Genomic DNA, 25,513 nt, shown 5'->3' on the forward strand with positions numbered 1-25,513 from the left:
CTTTTAATCCCAGATTCATTGGGCCTTACCCCATCAAAGCTATTATCAACCCAGTGGCCTTTAAACTCGATTTACCATCCAACATGCGGATTCATCCCGTTTTTCACGCATCTCTTCTAAAACCAGTACAACCTGGAACCAGACTGTCTGAGCCCCCAGGCCCTGTCCAAATTGATGGAGAATTAGAATTCGAAGTGAAAGACATTTTAGATTCCAAGATAGTTAAGTCGAAACTCTTCTATCTTGTTGATTGGAAAGGATATGGACCTCAGGAAAGATCTTGGGAACCCAGTAACTATGTTCACGCACCACGATTAATTCAACGATTCCATCGAAGATTCCCGCACAAACCAAAACCCCCGGAGGAAAAGACCTTGGGAGGGGCCTTGAGGGGGGTACTGTCATGATGCCTACCTCCAAGGAGCCAGGCCGGGCCCAGCAACCCCAGAGGCAGGCATCATTTTCCCCAGGGAAGTCTCAGCGGGCCCAAGTCGGGGCCCTTTGGACTCAGTCCTGGCGCCCTAGGCGCCAGGCTCATAGCGGACCCCAGTCCTGGCGCCTTAGGCGCCAGGCTCATAGAAGAGAATATGTGTTTAAGTGCTTGGGTGCACACTTACCTGATGCAGACCTTGCTGCTTCATTCAGGCCCTCTTGAGGCCTGAATGGGACTACTTTACCTGTAGGACTACTTCACCACCCAGGTGTGGTCGGGGAAGGATACATACCTGATTGGTGGAAGGATACATACCAGGAACTTCTTCCAAGGCTATTTAAACCCCACCCGAACAGCCACACGTGCTTCGCGTTGTTCTGCACCTAGCAGCTGGACGCTCACCGTGTCAGCTCCTGCATCCTGACTTCAGCCACGCCTGCCAGCACCCTGGAACACCTGCAAGGGGAGAAAGGAAGAGAATAGGAGAAGAAAAGCCCTTACCTGCTAAATCTGCATCCCGGAGTCATTTCTCCAACGGCCCTGAAAAGGAAGACATCATTTTAAAGGCATTTTGTTCAGATCGCTGCAGCGCTGCATTTTACTCACCTTTGCAAGGCGCTTTCATCTTCAGCAGCGATCTTCCGGATTCAGCTACGCCCCGGCGCCTAGAGGAAAAAAGACAAGAACAAAGGTGAGAGGGAGAAAAGGAATAAGGAAAGCTCAGTTTCCTTTTAAGTCTTACCTGTTGGATTATTCCCACTGCATTTCGGGTCCTGCCGCTTCCTGGCATCTCCGGACCCCGGCCCCTATGGGGAAAAAAGACAAAGACATTGAATGAGCGAATGCAAAGACATTACCTGAGCGCTCATCCAGAACTGTTTCACTTCGGGTCGGCGCCATATCTCCGGCACTCCGAACCCCGGCCCCTAAGGGGAAAAAGACATAAGCATTAGCGCTTGCTGCAATTAGACAACGAACATTATTATTAAGCTTGAACTTTTGAACAGAACTTTTACAGCGCCTTACCTGAACAGTCAAGCTTACCTGAACTCCCATCAATCCTCAATCCAGTGAAGTAACTGGGTTTCAACGCGCCCCTGCATCAGAAGCAGGATGGAGAGCTCATCCTTCCAAAGCCTAAGGAGGGTATCCAACGAGCCAGGGAAGCCAGAATAGAGGGGCCCTTCCTCTCCATCTTCAGAGTTCTGCGCCTTCGACGGCGCGCCTCCGTGGGAACCAGTTGAGCGTTACAATGGGTTTTAGATCTCTGCCTGTGAGTGCCAAATTGAATCACCTTGGTTTTCGCAAGATTTATTGAAATATAATTTTCTAAGCAATAGGTTTCCAAGGATTTCAATAGGGCACGTAGACCATTGGGGGTTTTAGAGAATAAAACCATGTCATCTGCATATAACAGGTGTTGAATCGGGATGCCATCTATTTTTGGAGAGTCCGTCACTGTTAATGCAAATCGGGATTTGATGTCTGCTATGAAAAAATTGAACAAAGCGGACGCTAAAAGACATCCTTGCTTCAACCCGCAAGCAGTATTAATCGGATCAGAAAGGAGACCGGTGGTATCCAATCTGATCTGAATAGTGGTGCTCGTGTGAAATTCAATCACCCATTTTAGAATAGACCATGGGCAACCATTATTCATCAGTTTCATATACAGCAACTCGCGAGGTACTGCATCGAAAGCCATGCGCCATGCGGAAGTCGATGAAGGCGATGTCTAATGCTTCCTTTCTTTCATGAGCTCGAAAAATGATACTATTTAAGGTAATAATGTTTATACATGTGCCCACCTCAGGGATACAGCCAGTTTGGAAGGTGTCATGCAGGCAACGAGTGTCCAACCATTCTCAAATACTTTTCTTAGAAGGTCACATTTTTGATTGCAGTGACAAAAGCTTTGTCTGTAGAACATCTGTTCCTCACCTTCTAGAAGGATAAGGTTGTGCTCCGCACTCATTCTTCTTTCCTACCTAAAGTTGTTACTGATTTTCATTTGAATCAATCTCATTACCTGTCTTTTTTCCGAATCTGGCCTCAGATGCCGAGAGAGTCTTGCACAATTTAGATGTCAGGCGAGCCCTGGAGTTCTATCTCGACAGAACGAGTGAACTCAGGGGCTTCTCACAACTCTTTGTTACATTGGGAGATCCGAAAGGGAAACCTACTTCAGCGGCTACTCGGCCCCCATGGATCGCCTCCTGTATTTCAGAAGCATATACTAGTCATGGCCTTCAACCTCCGATGGGCATTCATGCCCATCTTGTACGTGGCAAAGCGGCTGCTGTTGCCTTCCAAAAGTATGTCCCCTGGAAAACCATTGCCAAGGCGGCTATGTGGGCTTCCACATCAGCTTTTTGTAAACATTGCTGCTTGGACCTGAGCTCCAGGGCTGATGCCCAATTCGGCCAGGCTGTTATTAAAACCTAGTCCTGTAAAGACTTTCCATTCACCTATATTACCTGTGAGGAGTGCTTTGGAATCTCCCACAAGTATAGAGGAAAGGGGACGGGACGTAGGAGTATAACAGATTTACTCACCGTAGTGAATGCCTTGCTCCTAGACCATAGTCCCCTTTCCTCCATACGCCCGCCCGCCACCCCCTCTAATAAGTAGATAGGTGGGATTTTCCTAGCTACCTCGCAGTTTCTGATTTTGAAAAAGTAGATTTTCCACGCTCTTTGCATTTAGTGCTAAGTGCATGTTTATTCATCAATTAGAGTATGGACTCATGGTTCCAATTGTGGTTAGCCGACACATGTTTCGACCCTGTGGCTCTTTATCAAGGCTAGATGGTGGTTGGGTCTTGCCCCTGTGGGGGTCCTGTATGCAATCCTCATCCAAACACAGCACCTGGTTTTACCGCCACACCCTGGCACAGTCAGTATAGCTGTCCCTTTTTGAGTTGAAATGAAAAACATGTAGGTGTTTATGGCCAACATTACCCTTATGAAGGTCATGTCAAAGAGATTGAACACTTTGTCCCAGGATGACTCTGGGCAGGAGGAGAAATAAAACCATGTTCACTGTTTGCTTATTCCATAGCAGAAAGGTCATCCTGTTTGGTTTCCAACAGTATGCTGTCCCCTCCCCTTATATGCTTTCATCAAATCCAACCTGGTGGTTTTAAAAATATAGGTGTTGAACTATATTTTCTGTGTCACTAGCATTCCGTTTGTCTACTTCGGTTTGTCTACTGTTGTAACAGTTGTCATGAAAAATAAAGTAACTATCGACCTTACAAAGCCTGTTCTGAGTCTATTTTCAAATAATCAAAATTTATATTGAATTCACTCAAAGTTCATGGTGGCAAAAGGTATGAAGGCTGGTTAAACGTGTCAACAAAGGAATCCCAAACTTTGTATGTACCTGGTTACATTGTGTCCTGAGTTTGTTGCAATCTATTATCCATGTGTCATGCCTGGCTGTAACAGACACCTTTCAATGAATGCATAGCAATGATCCTTTCACTTAAAAATTAGCCCTTGGGGTCGACCACCAGGGGGCGCACGGACGATGACTCTATCCGTGTGAGCTCTCCTCTACATGGTCCCTAAAAGGGAATGAGCCCCACTTTTGAACCAGCCCCCCCGCCCCACCCCTGAGCTACAAACTACACAGTCGGTGTGTCATGATGCCTACCCCCGGGCATCTGGACCAAGTCCATCAGCCCCGGAAGCAGGCATCCAGACATTCATTAAAACCTCAGCAGCCCCGGCTAGGGGCTATCTGGGTTCAGTCCTGGCACCTTAGGTGCCAGGCTCATAATAGAAATCAGTCCTGGCGCCTAAGGTGCCAGGCTCATAGTCATTACTTACCTCAGGCAGACCATGCTGCAAATGAATCCAAGCCAACCTGAAGCCTGGAGGGGACTATTTTACTACAGGGACTATTTTTTACTCGGGTGTGGTTCTAGGAACTTCTTACCTGGGACTACTTTTGAGGCTATTTAAACCACGCCCGACCAGCAACACACGCTTCGCGTTATTCTGCATTCTGCAGTGTAACGCTCACCGTGCCTGCAAGCCAGCATCCAGTCTTCTGCCACGCCCGCCTCGAATCCGGAGCTCCTAGAAAAAGGGGAAGGAGAAAAGGTTAGATTACGGACATTATTTTAATTCATTACCTGATTCTGGATCTAGCACGACTGCGAGCCTGAAAGGACATTACTTCAGCACGCGTCTCATCGCCAGCTGCAGCGCTGCGCCATACTCACCAGTCCACAGCATCTTTCGACTCGGCGCTGCCTCCATCGTTTTCTTCGGCGAACTCCAATACCTAGGGGAAAACAAAATGAATAACAAGGTGAGCCTAGAGAGCCGACAAATACAATCCCTTTTACCACCAGGCTTATCTGATTTACCACCGGAGGCATTACCCTTCAATACTCCACATCTTCTTATGCCGCATCTATAAAGGGAGAGAAAACAACAAGTTAAACTCACGCAACTTTTACCGGACAGTGTTGGGTAATGAAGACTTACCTGAACGCCATCAGCAGCCTCCAGACAATGTTTTTAGCTGCAATTCAACAAGGGGATGCAAGAGTGAACATCAGACATATTGAACTCTTTGAACTTTATAAACCCCGGAGTCAATATTCCTCTGCAACTCTTCCAGTGCCCCAAACCAGTGAAGTAACTGGTATCTACGCCCCCCTGCATGCCACGCAGGATGGAGAGATCATCATTTAAAAACATAAGGTGAGGATACTAATTGGGAATATCGGAGGTGACTAGTGGGGAGAACAAGAACAGTGGGGAGGGACCATCACTAAAATCCACGGGGCTAAATCCCTTTCTCCACTTGCAGGAGAATACTTCTATGGGTCAAGCAGACGAGATAAGGCGGGCCAGTCCAGACTGTCTTCTCTGCACTACGCTTCATGTTGGTGGAGACCGCAGCTGTCTGGGTCCGATCGACGCCCCTGTGGGAAGCAGGTGAGCGTAACACGGTGTGAGGATCCCCCAACCGGCAGCAGAAAATACGATGCTAATCGCCATCGGAATAATAGAGAATGTACGCTCACAAGAATCGCCCCACGGAACTGCCGCCAATCGACAGCGAAATCGAGGGGAACACATGCAGGCAATCCAGGAAGACGAGCACCGTACCAAAACACTTAACACGCTGCAGAGTCCACCGGTGCGAGTCCCCCAACGCTCACCCCATGAAGAACAATAAAAGGACTAACTGCAAACGACGGAGGAGAACCACAGTATACGCTGAAACATTCACGTAATACACCGCCGAGTACCCAGGCATACGGATGCAGAGTGGACACAGTGTCACCCCCCCCCCAAGAAAGGAAGAGTTTTTGGGCACAATACTCCAACGCAGCAGGAGACAGAACGCAATCAAACGACCGGGGACATCCCCCCCCCACCCCGATTTAAGAACGCACCTCCAGCAGGCACCCCGACTGCGCTGGCGGGGTGCCTCCGGTTCATCACGGCGGTGAAAATATAAACTCATGCACCATCGAATCAGCACCGCATATGGAGAACACACAGGGGAGGCCTCCCCACTCTATAAGTAAGTGCTGTACTGCGCACTGGCCCACTCCCGTGAAACAGTGATACTCCAGATCCTCCTGAGCCCACACTGACACTCGGTGGAATCCACGAGACACATAATAGGCGCTGAACCCTTTTAAGGACCTTCAAGACCACGCCCCTCAAGATATAGCGAGGGCTCCCACCGATCGCCTATCTGACTCACCAAGCTCTCCATACAGGCAAGTAAACAGCAGACGTCTGCCTTGCGCACCCTGCCCAACACACTGGTTAAAGCCCTGCGCAGTCAACATCCTGGATACTGATCTGGCAGAGGAAAGAAACCCCCTTGTGATAAAGCCGAACAGAAACCATACTGAAGCCACCCGATATCAAGGGCACCAATCCTCTCGAGTACCCCCAAGGCCCATGCCCCCAGATACAGTGAGTGCACTCACCGGACTCCTACCTGACCCGCAGAAATCTGCGCACAAGCAAACAAATGCCAGATGCTCGCTTTGCGCACCCTGCCTAGCACATTGGCTGAAGCTCTGCGCAGTCACCATCCCGGATGCCAGTCGGGAAGAGGAAAGAAAGCCTCTCGAGATAAGGCCCAACTGGAATCAGACTGAAGCCCTGCGGTACCAAGGGCACAAATTCTCTTAAGTACCTGCAAGGCCATGCGTCACCAGATACAGCGAGTGCACCCATGGGACGCCTGCCTGACCCACAGAACTCTGAACACAATCTATGCACACTGCACATCCCGGGTACTAGTCTGGAAGAGGAAAGAAAGCCCCTTGCGATCAGGCCTAACTGGAATCATACTGAAACCACCCGATACCGAGGTCACCCTCCTGAATAAACAGTCCTAGTGCACGAAATCACGCAGATTAACGAGAAGTACAGAAACCCATTGAAAGCATACGAGGAAAGTGTGCAGAAACACAACTCCACCCTTAATAACACAGAGATACCATTTACAACGCCCCAAACTCAGCAATAGGCCCATTACCACGCACAGAACCGCTACCAGCAGCAACGACGGCCACCTCACTACCTTCTTGGAACAACCCGGTCAGTTCTCGTGCTCCCCCAGACAACTCCAGAACCTCTGGATACTTTCACAAAGCGTAATCGGACCTACATGAGTGCACAACAAAAGCTTGCCATTTTTGCTTACGCTCCGGCGTCTCCCCGCACCAACAATCTCACCATGGCAATGAAAGAGACCACGAACATCGAATCAGCCACCACAAAAGGAGACATTGCGGCTCTTCTAATGAATTAAAGAACATGGGGGCCAATATAGGAGGCAAAATAGACAGAATCGCACAACGCCTAGACAATATTGAAGATAGGTTAGATGGAGTCGAGAACAACCAGGCATCGATAGATACACTCAAGACACAGCTGGAACATAGAATCGCCAATCTGGAGCAGAGGGAGGAGGACTTCAATCTCAAAATGGATGATTTGGAAAACCGTGAGAGGCGGAATAACCTGCGCTTCTTCGGAATTCCAGAACGGGAAGGTGAAACGGAGGAGGACCTCAAAAAAACGCTCCATGACATCATAAAGCTCCTGGTTGCCGATGATGAGATTGATGAACCCAAAACCGAACGAATCCATCGAGCGGGAGGGGCCCCCGGAGGCCTAAGATCGATCCTCTAGCCATTCCATCGTTATCAGGACAAAACTAGGGTGCTCGAAAAGGCAAGGAGCGATTACCCTGGGAGGGGCACAGATATCAATAAACCAGGACCTATCCTCCTTGACGCTAGCACTCAGGCTAATGTGTGGAACCTCACCTGGCTGAAGGAACGAGACATTCACTACAGATGGCTTTTGCACTCTCCTTCGAACATGAAGGAACAAGGATCAGATTGAGATCCGAGAAAGAGATAAAGGCGTGCATACTGGAGTTGGTTGATCCACAGGGTCAAAGGGAGGGCCGAGAAGCACCAAGGAAGGAAGCAAGAGAATGGCGAATCCAGGGCCCAAAGAGACAGCGGGTGAAAGGATCGAGGAAATGCTGGAGAGGCGACATCTCCCCACAAGGGGACAAGTGAACTTAAACGGATGCAACGTACCAGAACTAAATTGGCCGCAGGAATACTGAAGGTTCTCGGACCTGCATGGTGATCCACGTCTTGTTTCAAAATGTAAGGTCGGAACGGGGGGAGGAAGTAGGGGCTCAATATTATTTTGACGTTATTTTTGCAAGGGACAGTGAGGTAACGGTCTCTCCTGGTGGTTCGTTGTCGGGCCAGTGCCTTTAACTGGACTCGACCGGATGCCGCCAAATGAGGGGAGGGATAGTGGGGGGGTGAGAGGGAGGATTGGGCACAGGACAAGACTGGGATAAACACAAATACAAAGTCTTTGGTGACAGATGATGAGGGGAACATACCGAAGTTTGCTGAAGAAATAGCATATAGGTGGTTGCGATCTAATATTTCGTATATTCTACTACTGCACAAAGATGACTTCCGCTGAACCAGGTAAACGGGACCCCTTAATGGTTGGAGTACTCAATGCTAAAGGGTTCAACTCGCCAACCAAGAGATCCCTGGTACTGAGGGAATTTCGAAGAGCCAAAATTGATGTCCTTCTGATACAAGAAACCAAATGCATGAAGGGAGATGAGAGACCGATCCTGGGGAAACGCACTGGTATAGAATTCTGGAGCTCTGGACTGCTGAGAAAGGGGGGGAGTGGGAATCCTCATCAAAAAAAGGAATAGACTTCCAAGTCACCAAAACCTGGTCTGATACAGAAGGTCGTGCTCTATTAGTAGTGGGAATCATTGTAAAAGTAAGGGTGACGATAGCTACAATTTACTCTTCTAATGCGGGCCAGGTCAGATTCGTCTCCAAAACTATCCCCAAAATAATGCTCAAAGCCACAGGGCACATCATCCTAGGGGGGACTTCAATTTATGGGCAGATTATGACCTAGACCGGAAAGCGAGCACCACAACCTCTGATGACAGGATGAGAGGGGAACGTAATGAGTTTGCAAAAATGATGCAAGTATTTGCAATGGATGTATGGAGTGGGATGCACCCAGATGCAAGAGGTTATACCTTCTACTCCGCCCCACACAACACCTTCACCCGGATTGATTATATCTACTTCTCACACGACTTATACAACATCAAAACGCACACACAGATCACCCCAATTACTTGGTTGGACCACGATATGGTCATAGCAGACACACAGTGGGAATTACCTACCAGTCAAAGGAGGAAAATGGAGATGCAATGATTCCTTATGGAAAGATTCAGTCTTTAAGACCGAAATGGAAACGGAGATCGCCGAATATTTTAAAACCAACAATAACGGGGAGGTCTCCAAACAGGGTGTATGGGAGGCGGCCAAAGCAACCTGTAGAGGTGTTCTCATTCGTGAGGGACGCCAGAAAGAAAAGAGAAAGTTCTCTAATTGAAAATAGACTCAGAAGGGAAATAAACCACCTAGATATGGATGCCAGGGTAGAGGATACGATGGACCCCGATAAGATTCAGGAGGCGAAAAAGAAGAGAGGAACTCCGCCTATTAGAACATGGCCAGATAGTGCATAGGCTGCATCACCTGAAACAAACATTTTATGAAAAAGGGGATAAAGCCAACGCACTGCTAGCAGCCAGACTCGAAGTACAGCAAGCAGAGCGCAGGTTGATAGAGATAACCAATGAAAGACTCGATCAGGTGTCATGTAAACCCACCATCCCCGAGGCCTTCACTGATTACTATGAAACGTTGTATATCTCGGAGGCGGACCCAGACCTGAGTGGGATAAAAAACTACCTTGCTGATATTAATATCCCCAAGGTGGGGGACACCGACTCGGCTCACTTAGAATCTCCCATAACAGAGGAAAAAATATAGAAAGCGATTAAAAGGTTGAAATTAGGTAAATCTCCAGGCGAAGACTGATACACAGCCGGCTTCTATAAAGCCTTTAGCACTCACCTCACACCATTCCTGGTCGAACTATTTAACGAGATCCTGGAATCAGGAAAAGCTCCTGACTCGTCAAATCACTCATAACGGTAATTCCCAAAGAAGGCAGAGACCCCAAACGATGCAGGTCGTATCGCCCTATATCTCTACTCAATGTAGACGCGAAAATCTACATAATAGTATTGGCTGCTAGACTGGAGACACTCATGCCCCACCTCATCCACTCTGATCAGGTTGGTTTCATAATCGGGAGACAAGGAGCTGAAACCATGCGGAAAACTCGCCACCTGGTCGCAGCCTCCCAAGATATGAATAATTAACCTGCCCTGCTCTCTCTAGATGCTGAAAAGGGCTTTGACAGGGTGGAATGGGACTTCCTGGCAGCAGTCCTGCGCACAGTGGGGATATGGTTGAAATTTAGAAAGGGGATTCGGACGGTGTACACAGCATCCACGGTCTCCGTATTTGTAATTGGGGGGAATACTCAAGATGGCTTGAACTAAAGCGAGGCGGCACCAGGCAAGGATGCCCTCTTTTAGCCATCCTCTTCGCTCTCTCGCTGGAACCACTGGCCCAGAAGATGAGAGAAGACATCCAGGTTGAGGAAATGCGATTGGGGCAGGCTGAGTATAAGGTGGCACTGTACGCTGATGATATGCTCCTTCACGTGACAAATCTGAGCACGTCTATTCCCAGAGCGATGCTCCTGCTGGAGGAATACAGCTGCATTTCAGGGTTCAATGTTAACAAAACCAAGTATATACTGTTCCCCCCTACAGGGATCTGCAGAAACGAACAATGGTAGATACTCCCCTCTAGGTTTCCCGATTGGGCATAATAAGTTGAAATATTTTGGAATACAAGTCACGAGGAAACTAGAAGACCTGTATGAAGCCAATTTCCCAACGCTCCTTCGAAATTTCCACATTGACCTTGCCCGCTCGGACAAACTAACCTTATCCTGGCTAAGACGCCTCAATGCGATAAAAATGACCTGTCTCCCACGTTTTCTGTACCCCTTCGAAATGCTTCCCATTAAAATGCACAGACACTTCTTCTTGGAAGTCAAGAAAGCGATTATAAGGTTCCTATGGCAGGGAAAAAAGACTAGAATTGCATACAATAACTTGACATTACCCAAAGATAAGGGTGGGGTGGGTCTTCCAGACATTCGAAAATATTATGAAGCGGCCCAACTACAAGTACTCATCCCCCACCTCTGCAACCAAAAAGAACCCCAGTGGATCTCGATAGACGTCCAGTCCCCAGGTATCAACGATCACGTCCCCAATGTAGATAGATTCCAGTCTTGCTATGAAGCGGGTCTGGAAAGAGTAGGACAGCTCCTGAAACAGGACTCTTACATCACGCTCCCAGAGCTAGAGGAGGCCTTGGGAATAGGGGTATTGTCCGCATTCCATTTTTTGCAGATCAAAGGTGTCCTGATGAGACCCAAGTGGAAAGATAAATTGAGAGAACTTGCCCCCTTTGAAATACTATTGAACTCCAGGACATAAATGAAGGGACTGATATCCGTCCTATACAAAACACTAATAGAATAATGGAGCCTCTCTAACTAAAATGGGAAAGAGATATGGGGGAAAACATTGATCCAGAAACATGGGGGAGGATGTGCTAAGCAGCACCTAAAACTTCGATCTCTTGCCAATATAAGCTACACGCCATTAAACTACTACATCGGTGGCAATATGATCCGCATAGACTCTCCAAAATGTATCAATCGTCCAGTCCACTATGTTGGCGAGGATGTGGAGACGTGGCGGACTACTGGCACATGTGGTGGGGCTGCCCCCAAATTAAAGTATACTGGGATGAGGTACTGGGGTGGATCAGGAACCTGGATGGGATTCAGAGGATAGCAGACCCCTTTCTCATCTTGTTTGGTTTTGAAAAATTGAGGACGAGTGGAGGGGGGTCAAAGGCTTGATCATGTAGCTGCTACTAGCCGCACGGGCCCTGTTAGCCACAAAGAGGAAATCCACCACAATCCCGACCGAGAAAGAATGGGTTAATGTAGCATCCAATATATGCATCATGGAAAAAATAACATCTTCCCTACACTGGAAGTCCACGCAATGCGATACTTTATGGATGGAGTTTCTCAACAAATATATGCCAGGAACAATACATTAATAGGTGGTGATATCTTTGGAAACCGACACTGTGATATGACATTCTCTGAAATGTGACCCAGTCCATAATGTAAACACAGAAGGAAATGTTCCCCAAAAAGGAGGTCCCCTAGAACTTGGAACGCAATCAACCAAATGCAATACAACACAACCTTCAGGCGATGTAAGCCCAGTCTTGGGGGGAGGTGGGAGGGAAGAGGGGAAGGGGTAGGGGAGTTTGAAATGTATAAGGTCACTGCAATCGCTTATAGACTGAAGTCCGAAAGTTTAAGAGGTTTATGTTGAAAGTCGACATCTGAGCACAACAATTTCAACTATGTACTGTAAAGAAATGCTTACTTTTTGTCTTGTTTTCCAATACGTGTGACCTCCTTGTAATAAAATCCAATAAAAAAAAATAGAAAATTAGCCCTTGTCTGCAAATTGCTGCAGTTCTACTTTTCTTCTTTACTTGTAATACAGCTAACAGACACAATTTGGAATAAGCAGGAAGCTTCCAACATGCAAGTCTGAAGGATATGTAATCACCTTCTCCCAGTAGGGGTCCAAGACTGCACAGCTCTACCACATATGAAATGAGCACTGGCAAAGCCAAAAGGATGAGCATGACAGGCAGCAGGGTACAATTACAATTAAACCCTGCCCGACATGCTTGCAAGCCAGGCAGTGTTTACTTTTGTGAACACTGCTTGCTATGCCAGCATGGGAAGTGGCACTCACAATTAAAAGTAAACGCTGCCTGGCATGCAAGCATACCAGGCACCTTTTACTCACTTTGCATGTCGGAGTGCAAAAGTGCAGGGCAAAAGACCGTGTACACACATGTACAGCACATTTTGCCGTGCAAATGATGCAAATATGGCGGCAGGGACCTGGCTGCGATAGAGTGAAAACTTAGCAGGTCTCGACGTCAGATAATGCATTGGAGCAACCTAAGCTTCATTGTATCCAGTCAGCAAACCTTGTATTTGCAGTGTAGGTGTGCGTTTGCTAGAGCCTGGGTGTGTCGATTGCTGTTATAGGTGTAGCATTGCTTGATTTGAAGTCTGGGGACGGTTTTTAATGCAATGTGGGTGCGAGTTTGCGTGTTGTGCACAAGATGCACAGATTTCCCTAGGTTAGTTGCTAGGGAAGTGGTTGACCCTGCAAGTTTGTGTCGGGTACTAGCTCTTGAGCTCAGAGATTAATTAAGCTCTGTACTACTCGTTCACCCATCACTTTCGTAGGTTCACACCCAGCTGAGTTTATGAATCTGGCAATAGTTTTAGCTGGGAAGGTTTGTTTTTCTGTGACCTACATGGACTAGAGCCCCACCCTTCTTGCTCCTGTGGGACGTCATTTAGGGGTCACACTTGCAACTCCTGAGTTCTTCCTTGCTAGATTTGTGGTCTCCCCTGATACCCCTTCAAAAAAGATGTATATCTTTTATTAATTGAAGCTCCTGGGCTGTGGCCAATGCCATGTTTCTAGAGTCGCCGACTTTCTTGTTCAGGCATCTTTAAAAAAAACAGGGGGGTTCCACAAGTGTTACACTTTGAGTAGTGACCCTAAATAAGAAAGAATAGGAATGACAAATCATTTGTCTTTCTGGAATTCTAAACAATAATGGTTAGACTCATTATTTCAACCACATTTTAGGGGGTGAGTCACTGATTTCGTTTGTTCTTAAACGCCTCAAATTCACACCGCAAACAAAATCCTCCAAAAAGCATTTAGAGTAGAATAAGCATCCATTTCTGACTATGCATTTTGCTTTTCACAAGTTGCAATTATAGCATGTTTTTTTTCTGCCGATACATATGCTGATCCATTCTTGTACGAAATGTATATCACGTTACAGTGATATTGTTGCATGGCACCCCCTGTAGGGAGACATGGTATTTCCCAGTGTGTGGTCTGTGGTCACATGGTTCCCCATGTGACCAACTTAATAAAAGTTCTGAGCCGCTTCCGGCTCGACAGTCAGACCAACTACGACTCCGGTGTCCCCTTGTTCAGCACCATGCTGGTGCTACACTACGTGCCAACGGCCCAAGGATGGGGCCCGGCATGAGGACGGTGCCCCTGCTGGGCAACGCCGTCCCTGGAAGATGCTGCAGATCCCGGCTGTTTGTGACGACCCCGGCCTGGGTGCTGGTGTGGGCCTCCAGTGACCTGGAGCGCGTGGGCTAATCCCCACGGCATCATCTGCGGCGTGAGCGCCGCACAAAGGAACCCCGTCGGGTGCTCCTGACATGAGTATGGGGCCTGCCCGGTGACCCGGGGCCATGCCCCCAACAGATATTGTAACATTATTTTTCATAGTGCACTTAGAAACAATGCTATGTGATGCCACTTCCTGTTTTGTCAAGGGGTAAACAGTCGTGTTCCATCGCTTCCCGTAATGTCACTTTGGGGTGGGGTCAAATGACAACCCTTCCTGTGATGTCATCAGAGGTCAAGGGTCATGCGATGTCACTTCCGCTACCCCGGCATTTTGGTAAAATGACTTCCCTGTGAGTTAACATTGTGGAACAGGCCACTTAACAGTAGGTCACTCCTGTACCATATTGACTTGCTTTATTCTATGCTTTAATGTTGGGAGCCCCTTCAGTCAGTTTGCCTATTCCTAACGCCTTCCTGCCTCTACATGACTGTTTTGGTTAACTCTGGATCAAAGTGATCATTCACTCGTGGCTATCCTATGCAATTTGAGTGGCTTTTCCGTAACCTCTGTGGTTTCCAAGTAGTCGGCACTGCATTTTGTTTGCATTTTTTGTTAAACTGTTATTGACATGCTTGGTGAAACATACATATCGCAGGGTTTCTATAGAGTAGACCGGCTGCTAGCAGCCCCCGTTTGTATTGAATTCCTTTAGAAGTTTGTATAGGAACTATGCCGTAATGATCTCGTTTCCTCTCATTGGTTATATGTACGAGTCTCCGTTCCTATCCAGACTGCCAAGGCCAGCTCTATGCAGGTCTGAACATTCCAAGATCAAATTTAAAACGGTGTTTTAATTCCCTTTCCCTGCTTTTCTTCATTTCAGAGGTTTACAAACGAAGACCACCTGGCAGTTCATAAGCACAAGCATGAGATGACCTTGAAGTTTGGCCCTGCCCGCACAGACTCTGTGATCATAGCAGGTACGTACTGCTCCGCTAGCACTCTAGGAGAATAAGATTTATTCCCACCTCATGTGCGCTGTCCGCAGATCAAGAGCCCTCATGACAAAGTTGCCAGTAGTCAAAAGCCCAAGATCCCCACGGCTGCCATCAGCTAATTGTAGGAATTGGGCTTTTTTTTTGTTTAGGAGTCTTATTTTCTTTCTTCGTTTTTTCATCAAAAGCTGATATTTCGTTGCTCAGATAATTCCTTTCAGCTGCTTGATTGTTTTTAAGGGCTAAGGAAGGTTGTTTCAGAATAGTAAGCACATTCTTTCTAGTGCAGGTGAGAGATACCACTGGAAGCATGGAATGGGAACAGCACAGATTGACAACATGTTAGGCATTATTTACTGTCACTTACATATATGCATTGTTACAGTAATGTACAGTTGAGTGCATTGGCCGGGGAACTTGGCGATTGGGAGAAAGATGATGCCTCGATAGGTCTCAGATGGCCCTTCCTTGGATAAGGGGGTGAATGTTGAGAGCAGTCATGAAGGGCAACATACAAACTGTATTCTTGAAATCCAGTGGTGTTGGGAACGCACAAAATGTGAAGCACTGGAAGCATGAGCCATTATGGGGTACTGGGAACAGTCAGGTTGTACAGGGCTCTAATGTGGGACCTGCAATTCCGTACCATGGGGGGGGGGTAATGACAAACATGCTAATTCACAGGCTGGGTATGAGTACAAAAAGCCATCAAAATCTAGTTAAGCCCAATAAAGTACAGCACAGGCCAGTTATGTTAAAAAGAGTAAATGAGGGGTTGGTTAAAAGCAGACAATTAAATCCCAGGCTGGTTACAGCCAATAAATAATCTCACTGGATGATTATAACTTTACAATTATAGACTGGTAGGTTCAAATAGATGAGTTGATGGTTCACTAGTTGTCAGTTTACTGTATAGGTCGGTTAGCATTGCTTTGGTAGAGGAGTTGAAAGTACCTGGATGGTGGTGATGGTGCCACCCTTTGTTGAGTGTGCAACCCATAGAAACCTTTGCTAACTACCCTTAGTCTTACTGCCCATAGAGTCGGCGCCCGGATCGAAGGAAATTAGGTCAAGAGCCAGTGACACCCGAGGTTGGGGTCCAATGGATGCAGTGAGCACAGTGCCTAGTTGCCTCTCAGAAGCATTGGTGAGCTAGCAGTGGGCGGGCAAGTGTTGTACACTCTTAACTATGCTATCTTTTTTAACAACTCCTTGTCAGACCTTGACCCAATGGCTGCTGAGAGAGTGACCCTGGTTGCTTTTGAGGTACACTAACACCTTTTCTCGGATTATGATTCCTCCACCTCTTACTCTCTTCCACTGTGTGCAACATACTTTTGTTCGTCTTGCATCTCTGCCTTTCTGGTGCTTTTCTCCTCTGTGCCATCCTGATCCCCTTTTTTTTATCCCAGCTGATCATTCTAGAGCTGATTGTCTTCTACAGTGCGTACATATAACCTGACAGGATGACATCATATCCCTCATAGTCTACCTGTTTCCTTGTCTGATGGAACATGTTTACAATGTTCCATCAGAACATCACCATCCAGCACTGACTTAACTGTTATACAGTCTACTTCCCTTTGTCTCCTCGAGTCCATTTTCAATTGTTTTATCATTTGCATCCCAACCACTCATCTGAAAATCAGCTCCATGCTTTTTGGCACAAAATAAAATACCTGGCATTTTTGCGCAGTGTCTCAATTGTAGCTCGGTGCACGAATCTTAAAGCTTTGTTCCTGGGACACAGGATCACCGCAGTGTGTATATGTTTACTTACAGAATGAGTTAACATTAGACTACATGTCGGATTTTACTCTCCATTGCTCACACAGGTAGAAAAACATCTGGTACTGTTGTTTTCCTGATAGTTTGTGTTTTTCTGCATCACTCTGGTATTATCTGGAAACACACATGGATGTTGAAGGATGGCCTGACATACCAAGCAGCATTATCTGCCATATTGGGTCACTGGTATGCACACTTTCGAATGTATTGGTTCCCCTAACATATTCCTCATCTATGACATGTAATGTCCACAGCTGTGCTGCTTCAGAATTTTTTTCGGCAGAGGGCGCCGTGCGTCGATGTTGGCGGTTCGCTGTCCCTCGAAGGCCTCCGTTGAGGGTTGCGTCATCGTATGTTATAGGTAACACGCACAGCACCCGTAGCCTCAGTTCAGTTTTTTCTGCAAGCGTGTGTGCTTTGTAAAACTTGGCGCGCCTCCTGGTTACTGTTAAGTGACCGTATTATGTCTTCTTCTACTCCGACGACCCCGCGGTCTGGCTTCGAGAGATATCGGTTCTTAGGCTTCAAAATGTCGATCACGGATCCACATCGTATTGTCTGTGGTACCTGGGCGAGGGCCACGCTGCGGATGACTGTTTGAAATGCGAGTCGTTGACTACCAAAGCCTTGCAGGAACGTAAGTGGAAATTGAAGGTATGAAGGGTGTCCAAGTCCCGTACATCCAAGTCAGCTGGTCTTTGGACCAACAAGTCAAGAGGGGACTCTCCTTGTCGGAAGAAGTCCAAGCGCGCCACCTCCTGCAGTGGTTCGTTCCACTCGTCCTCTTTGTCGCGGCGGTCCAGACAGCAACATCACTGTTCGCCTTGCTCATCCTCTTCGGACGACGCCTCCTCGAAGAAGGTGACCTGCCCCACCAAATCGTAGACCCCGGAAGAGTGGGATGCTTTCCGGGTGCAGATGTTGCAGCTATTTCAGTCCCAAGGCACAGTTCCGCCTGTGCCTTCTGACGAAGCCGACGGGGAACTGTCTTGGCCAGATGCTAGTGTTCCTTCGGGCCCAGGTGGACGCAGTGATAAACATCGGGAGCCTTCGAGGCCCTGTTCGGACAAGGCATCAGGTTTTCACCAGAGACGTGCCAGGTCCAGGCCGCTGTCTTTGTCTGGCGAAATCGCCGAAACCTGCAGAGTTATCAAAGCCCTTGAGGGTGTCGACACCATCAGCGCTGTGCCCGTCGGGTGCACCTGTCTGGTCTTTTCCCCTGTCTGAGCCATCAACGCCCTCGACGCCATCTGGGCCGAATTTACCATTGGAGGTCCCTTTGGCTGTGGACCCTCCGAGGAAGGCTACTTTTATTTTTTTTTACTTTTATTTTATTTCAGTGGTGCAATGGTGGAAGGGCGAAATATACTTAAATCGTTCAAAAGCATAAACACATCTCAAGTTAACACAATAGGCAATAAACATAACAGCATGTTTTACAGACAGGGTCGAGAGCCATTCCCACAATATCAGAGAGAGCCTCAAAGATTTCGCCCCAAAATACTTGGATTGAGGTGCACGACCAGAACATGTGCAGGTGGTCTGCGTCCTCTGAGCCACACCTGGGGCAGTTACCTGCCTGACTCCGGTTGAACCTAGCCAGCCTAGCTGGGGTATAGTACACTGTTTAGTAGCTTGTATTGTATGCAGCGAAATCTCCAATTGAGTGAGCCCTTACGTGTATGCAAGCACATTTCCTTCCATATAGTATCCGAGATTTCAAGCCCCAGTTCGTCGGCCCACATGGCTCATGACTTGGTCGGCTGGTCTAGGGCCCCTGATAGTTAGCTATGTATTGCAGTGCAGGTGTGTCTGGGGGTTTGGTATGGTATGTGGACCACCTACCCCGTACGGCGGCCCGCAGCCTATAATACTGTAGCATCTGGAGTGCCGAGCCAGTGTGACCGGGGCGCCACGTCTGCGGGGTAATAAACTGCCCATCAGGGATAAGGTCGGTTAAGGCTTGTGATCCCAATTCAAGCTGGTGCTGAGAGAGCAACTTGTCGTGCGTAGGTTCCAGCCCGGGGAATTGCCAGATGGGGAGCCATTTATAATAGGGGCGTGGGTCAGATTCCAGATCCAAGATATGTCGCCATGCCATCAAAGTAGACGCTATGGGGTCAGATATACCATCAGTCTCGAATTTATTATGAAGGATAAGTGTCATTACATTAATCTCAGGGGTTGCAAGCTTTTCCAATTTGACATGGGGCGGGACGGTGGGATGTTTATACCAATGTGTGGCATACTGGGCTTGTGCGGCAATCCAGTATGAAAGCAGATCTGGGGCAGTGAAGCTCCCTTTCTCATAGGGTAGGACCATGTGCTTCCACTTCTTCCGGACCGCGCCGGCGTGCCATAGAAATTGGGCGCCCAGCTTATGCAGATCGTCAAAATACTGCTTACCAGGCCAGATCAGGACATTAGCAAAAATGTAAAAGTTTGGGGACCAGTATCATCTTGATCAACGACAGCCTTCCAGCCAGCGATAGTGGGAGAGTTCGCCATCTAGTCAGTTTAGATTCGAAATATTGTGGCGTGGTAATGAAATTATCTGATATTAGGGTCGTTTTAGACAGCGATACCTGGACCCCCACATATATGATACCGTTCAGGGACCAACGAAGTGGGTATTCACAAACTGGCTGCGGGGTGGCAGCGGTCAGGGGAAGGATTTCAGACTTTGAGTAGTTGACGGTGAAACCTGAGAGGGTGCCTATCTTGGTTATGTCGCTCATGATGGGGTCCAAGTAGGTGGATGGGTTCCTGACGTACAGCAGCACATCATCGGCGTATAACGATATCTCCGGGGTGTCCTTGAGGCGAATGCCCTTGTTAGAGTGACGCGTCCTGATGTAATCTGCCATCGGCTCAGTAACGAGGGCAAAGCGGATGGGGGAGAATGGGCACCCTTGTCTGGTGCCTCTGCGTAGTTCAAAGGGGCGCAAGGAGGCGGAGTTGACCAAGACCTTAGCTGTTGTGCAAGTTTATAATAGTTTTGTATATTTTATCATTCGCGGTCCGATCCCCATCTTCTCGAGGACTGCCCACATATATTGCCACAAGACCATATCAAAGGCCTTTTGGGCATCCAAGGTAACCGCTACTGCTTCAGCCCCCTGGTCTATTCTGGAAAGAACATTAAACAACCTCCTCATATTGAGGGATGTCGACCGCCCCGGTACAAACTCACACTGGTCTTCATGTACTAGGCGAGGAAGGCTACTATGAAGACTGTGACTGAGAAGAGGCGTACTCCTCTCCCAAGGAAGGACTTCTTTAAGTCTCTCCAGGAGGAAGAATAGTCCAAGGAGGATGTTGGTCCTTTTGGTCTTCCGTATTGTACTCCTGGTGTTCTTGGGTGTCTCATCTCTGAAGAGAGTCGGATGGGGGAATCTGTGTCAATCTTTGCATGATGCCAGTGGCCTTGACACTTCCCCTGAGATGGATTCGCCAAGCCGGAACCGGGGATCATGCCCACTGCTCTTATCAGAGACTAATGTCGAGAGTTGTGGAGTACCTGGGCTGGGTCTGGCCTCTGGTGCAGTTTGATCAAGATGATCCTACAGATATTTTGCACCACGGTCCGTCCACTGACCCGGTGTTGCCATTTCATGTGGCATTGCAAAAGAGGGTGGCTGCTGCTTGGAACACCCCGGAGACTATTCCGGCGGTGAACAAGCCGTTAGCTAAGAAATACTGCCCATGCAGTAACGACCTTGGCTACCTGTCCACACACCCCACTCTGGAGAGCTTGGTGGTTCAGGCGGCTACGGCCACCTTGAAGTAGGCAGCATACGCATAGCCCACCATCCCTCCTGATAGGGACGATAAGCACATGGATGTATGGGCACGCAAGCTATTTTCTGCTGAAAGTATGGTGTTGAAAACGGTCAACTCCACCTGTCCCTTAGCAAAGTTTTTCGCACACTATGTGGAATTGCATCGCTTTAGTGGCTGAGCATATTCCCTAAGGGGAAGAAAGGGATGGCTTTCTAGCTATTGTGAAGGATGGCAAGGATGCCATGTGTGAATCCCTTCAGTCTGCCTGTCAGCAGGTCCTTGGCTACGAGCACTGTGATGCACAGGTTTGCGTGGTTGCGGAATTCTGGGTTTGCTTTGCACCTGATGTGCAGGCCCGTCTTCTCAACATGCGCTTTGACGGGTCTCATCTGTTTGGTAACAAGGCTGACGAGAACCTTGAAGTTGCAGACCTCCAAAGCAGCTGCCAAATCTTTTGGCGCAGCTGCTCGACAACCTCAGCCTTTTCGTCCTAGGGGACAGCAATGGAGGGGGGGGTTCCTTTTGCTACTACTCCTCATTTGGAAAGGCAAGAGGGATGGCCAGTCAAAGGGGCCAACATAAGTTTCCTCGTGGTCGACGAGGTAGAGGCGCCAAAGCCGCTCAAGCAGCAGCCTCTTTGCCATCAGGCGCTGCCCCAGCTGCTTCGAAACCGCTCCGAGGCCTTGACTCATTGTTCACTGGTGGGGGGCAGGATTTCTCGGCATCTAGAAGAATGGCGAGCCATTACTTCAGATGCGTGGGCTCTGGAAACGATTGCCCACGGCTACTGCCTTCCTTTTCTAATACGGCCTCACGACAATCTTTGAGGGTTCCGGATCCGCTCCTTGTGCAGGAGATTTTGACCCTTCTAGAGAATGGCGCTTTAGAACCAGTGCCTGTGGCGGAGAGGAACAAGGGTTGGTATTCACCGTATTTTTTTAATCCAAAGGCGGACGGAGGACTGAGACCCATCTTGGACTTCAGATACTTGAACAAGTTCCTCAGGAAGGACAAGTTCAGGATGGTCACTCTTTCTCAGATCCTTCAGGCCCTCCAACTTCAGGATTGGTTGGTGTCATTGGACCTGCAGGATGCTTTATTTTCATGTGCTGATCCATCTCAAGCAAAGATAATACCTGAGGTTTGCGGTTGGCGACTCACACTATCAGTTTCAAGTCCTGCCATTCGGGTTGACCTCCGCCCCAGGGTCTTCACCAAGCTCATGGTGGTGATAGCACATTTCAGGAGAGGAGGGATTCACGTCTACCCCTACCTGGACAATTGGCTGATCAGGGCATGTTCTCCCGAACAAGCACTGGATCATCTCAGCGTCGCCTGCCACTTCCTTCACAAGCTGGGCTTCTCCCTCAATTTCAAGAAGTCACATATGACTCCTTCCGAACTGCTCCAGTACGTTGGGGCTGTATTGGACACGTCCTTGTGGATGTGCTCGCCACCCAAGGTGAGGGCTCAACACATTCTCCAGATGGTCACCAACTTTCAACAAGCCCAGAGTCTTCCGGCTTTCGAATTCTTAAGGTTGCTCGGCCTCATGTCTTCCTGCATATTTCTGGTGCCAGATGCCCGACTGAGAATGCAATCCCTTTAGTGGGCTCTCTGGAATCGATGGTCCCAGTTCTCGGGCCGGATGTCAGATCTCATTCATGTTCCAGTCCAGGTCTCGCAGGATCTTCTGTGGTGGGCCAGTGAGGACAATCTCATGAAAGGACAGCCTTTTTGGCAACCATGGCCGGAGGTAACGGTAGTGACGGACGCTTCCCTCACAGGGTGGGAAGCTCATGCCAATGATCTGACCATCAGCGGTTGTTTGTCTCCATTGGAGTCCAAACTACACATCAATCTTTTGGAACTGAGAGCAATTAGGCCAGCACTGTCGGCTTTTCTGCTGTCTGTGCGGGGGAGGAATGTCCTGATGACGGGGTCACTGCCTTTATTTTGGAGGCAATGTAGCTCTGGGCAATTCGAGAGGGAATCTCCCTAGCGGCGGTTCATCTGGCCGTAGGGGAGAACGTGGCGGCTGACGCTCTGAGCAGGCAGAGCAGTGTCCCACGAGTGGGCACAAGCTCAGGAAGTCCTTCAAGAGATCTTCGCCCTTTGAGGAACCCTGCAGGTGGACCTGTTCGCAACCGGTGCAAACCGGAAGTGGGAAAGGTACTGCTCGAGGGAATTGTCTCAGAGAGGAGGTCTAGGAGACGTATTCGTCGTGGATTGGTTATTTACTCTACTGTATGCCTTTCCTCTGATCCCTGTCATTCCTCAAGCTGTCAGGAGGTTACGACGGTTTGGGACCTGCAGGATCCTCATTGCTCCGGATTGGGCCAGGAGACCATGGTACCCAGACCTTCTAGATATGTCCATCTGTCCTCCAATACGTCTTCCCGAAGGAGAGGATCTTCTCTCGCAAGACGAAGGTCGGGTTCTCCATCCAGAGGGCAGGGCTCTCAACCTTCATGCATGGTTTCTGAAAGGTTGAGATATAAGGATTGGGGCCTCCCGGATGACGTGATGGAGTTGTTGATTTCGGCCATGCGGCCAGCAACTAAGCCCCTGTACCGTTGCCGTAAGTTTTGCGACTGGTGCAGAGGAAAGAATGTTCATCCTTTTCAGTGCTCAATTCCAGAGGTGCTTTCCTTCTTGCTTTCTTTGGCCCACAGGGATCTTCAGGTGGGAACCATTAAAGGTTACCTGGCTGCGCTTTCTATCTTTAAGCGCTCGTCCGAGAAATGCTCTTATTGTAAGATTCCAATGATCACTCCGTTTCTGAAAGGGCTCACAAATGTGTTCCCGCAGTCGGCTTTTCAGGTGCCCGTCTGGGTCCTTAATTTGGTGTTGAAGTTTCTTATGGGTGCTCTGTTTGAACCTTTGCACTCTTGTCTGTTGAGATTGTAGACATTTAAGACTGTTTTCTTGGTTGCAGTTACTTCTGCTCGAAGAGTGAGCGAGTTGCAGGTCTTTTATTCTAAGCCACCCTTTACTTTGTTCCATAAGAACAGGGTTGTATTAAGAGTATATCCGTCCTTCCTACCTAAGGTAGTGTCAGAATTTCTTTTAAGTCAGAAGGTGGTGCTAGTGAGGACGAAGAGAGACTCCATAGGTCGAATCTTACGAGAGCATTCAGCTTTTCTTTTTTTGAACTGTCCAGACTCAGAGTGGACGACCAGATCTTTGTGGGGTATACTGGACATCGATTAGGCCAGGCTGTTTCTAAGCAGACCTTGTCTAGGTGGATCATCTTCATTATTCCTGAATGCTAGAGATTGGCTGGCAAGGACCCTCCTGAGGGCTTGCAGGCTCATTCCACCAGGGGCATAGTTACATCGACAGCCCTGCAGAGGGGTGTACCGGTAAAGAACATCTGTGATGCTGCAACCTGGTCTACCATACACACGTTTGTTAAACATTATTTCTTGGCTACTTCCCATGCTCAGGATGTTGCCTTTGGTAAGGCAGTACTTTACTCTCCCATTTAATTTGGCATGTCTAAATTCTTATCCATCCTCCACTCATGGATTCTGCTTTGGGAGTCTGTCATAGATGAGGAATACGTTGGAGGACACAATCCATTCGAAGAACAAGTTACTTACCAACTGGTAACGTTCTTTCGACTGGATGTTCCTCCAACGTATTCCTCCTCGCCCTCCCAGCCTGCCCCTCTCAAGGATATCCCATGCCATTACAGCTTTCGTTCCAACAAGGCTAAGTGCAGTTGATGCTATATTACGGGCATGTGTGCCACACATTGTGAGGAAGGGAAAAACGTGAACTGAGGCTACAGGACCGTGCGTGCTACTTATAACATCCGATGACGTCACACTCGACGGAGGCCTTCGAGTGACATCAACCTGACACCATCGACGCAGGGCGCCTGCTGCCGAAAAAATTTCCGAAATAGCACAGCTGTGGACATTACATGTCATAGATGAGGAATACGTTGGAGGAACATCCAGTCGAAAGAACAGTAACTTGTTCTTCTTTCTGTGTGGGTCCAGAGCCTGGTATGTACTCTCCTTTGGGGAAATTAAATCCGTGTTTACGTCAGCGACCTAGAAACACTAATTATGCATTGTTGCCCAGAAAGAAATAGTAACAGTAAAGGAAGCAGCAATGATATTATAATAGCTCTGTGGAGCCTGATCCAATTGGTTGGCAGCTTTGATGGCTGTTTTATTTTCTCCTCCGATATCGCCTCTTCTAAAAGTTCGCTGTCTTCACCTGAAACACCACATCAATCCTCTCCAGGTAGTTCCTTATATCATGCTTTTCATAATCGCCCTCAGTTTCATACAAAGTCTTATATTATTTTTTAAATTGTCTCACTGTGTCTGTTTAATATCCCCCATATCATCGTGTATGTCAGAAATAGTTGTCCATTTGTTGTGTGCATGACCTGCTTAACTGTAATTTATCTGCCTTGTCCTCTTTCTCATAATATTTTTGTTTGAAGTATCACAAAGCGCAGACATACACTTGGACGCATATTTGGACTATCAATGGCATGTACTGTAGGGAGAAATGTAGACTGCATGTGATGACTTGTTACAGTGCCTATATCATCCAGTATTGTGCACAGTTTTCAATGGCTGTGTTTTGAGCTTTCTCCTTTTTAGGAGAAAGCCGAAACTGTACAAAACTGGGTGATTATATGCAGTGTAAAACTAAAATGAACATTGTACAGTGAGATTCATTCAGCAATGTGGCGGAGAGTGCATCCTC

General features: G+C 48.1%; 1 protein-coding gene across 2 annotated transcripts in view; it reads left to right on the top strand.

Annotated features, from left to right (window-relative positions):
* LOC138582204 (cyclic AMP-dependent transcription factor ATF-7-like) overlaps window positions 1-25,513 on the top strand; it is a 1,375,782-nt gene that overhangs the window by 574,656 nt on the left and 775,613 nt on the right. For both annotated transcript variants that reach the window (XM_069653279.1, XM_069653280.1), the window contains exon 3: window positions 15,097-15,193. In XM_069653279.1, the coding sequence (XP_069509380.1) occupies window positions 15,097-15,193 (97 nt within the window). The remainder of the gene's footprint in view (window positions 1-15,096; window positions 15,194-25,513) is intronic.

Source organism: Ambystoma mexicanum, chromosome 3q, assembly GCF_040938575.1.
Source record: "Ambystoma mexicanum isolate Mex_15411 chromosome 3q, UKY_AmexF1_1, whole genome shotgun sequence".
NCBI lineage: Eukaryota > Metazoa > Chordata > Amphibia > Caudata > Ambystomatidae > Ambystoma > Ambystoma mexicanum.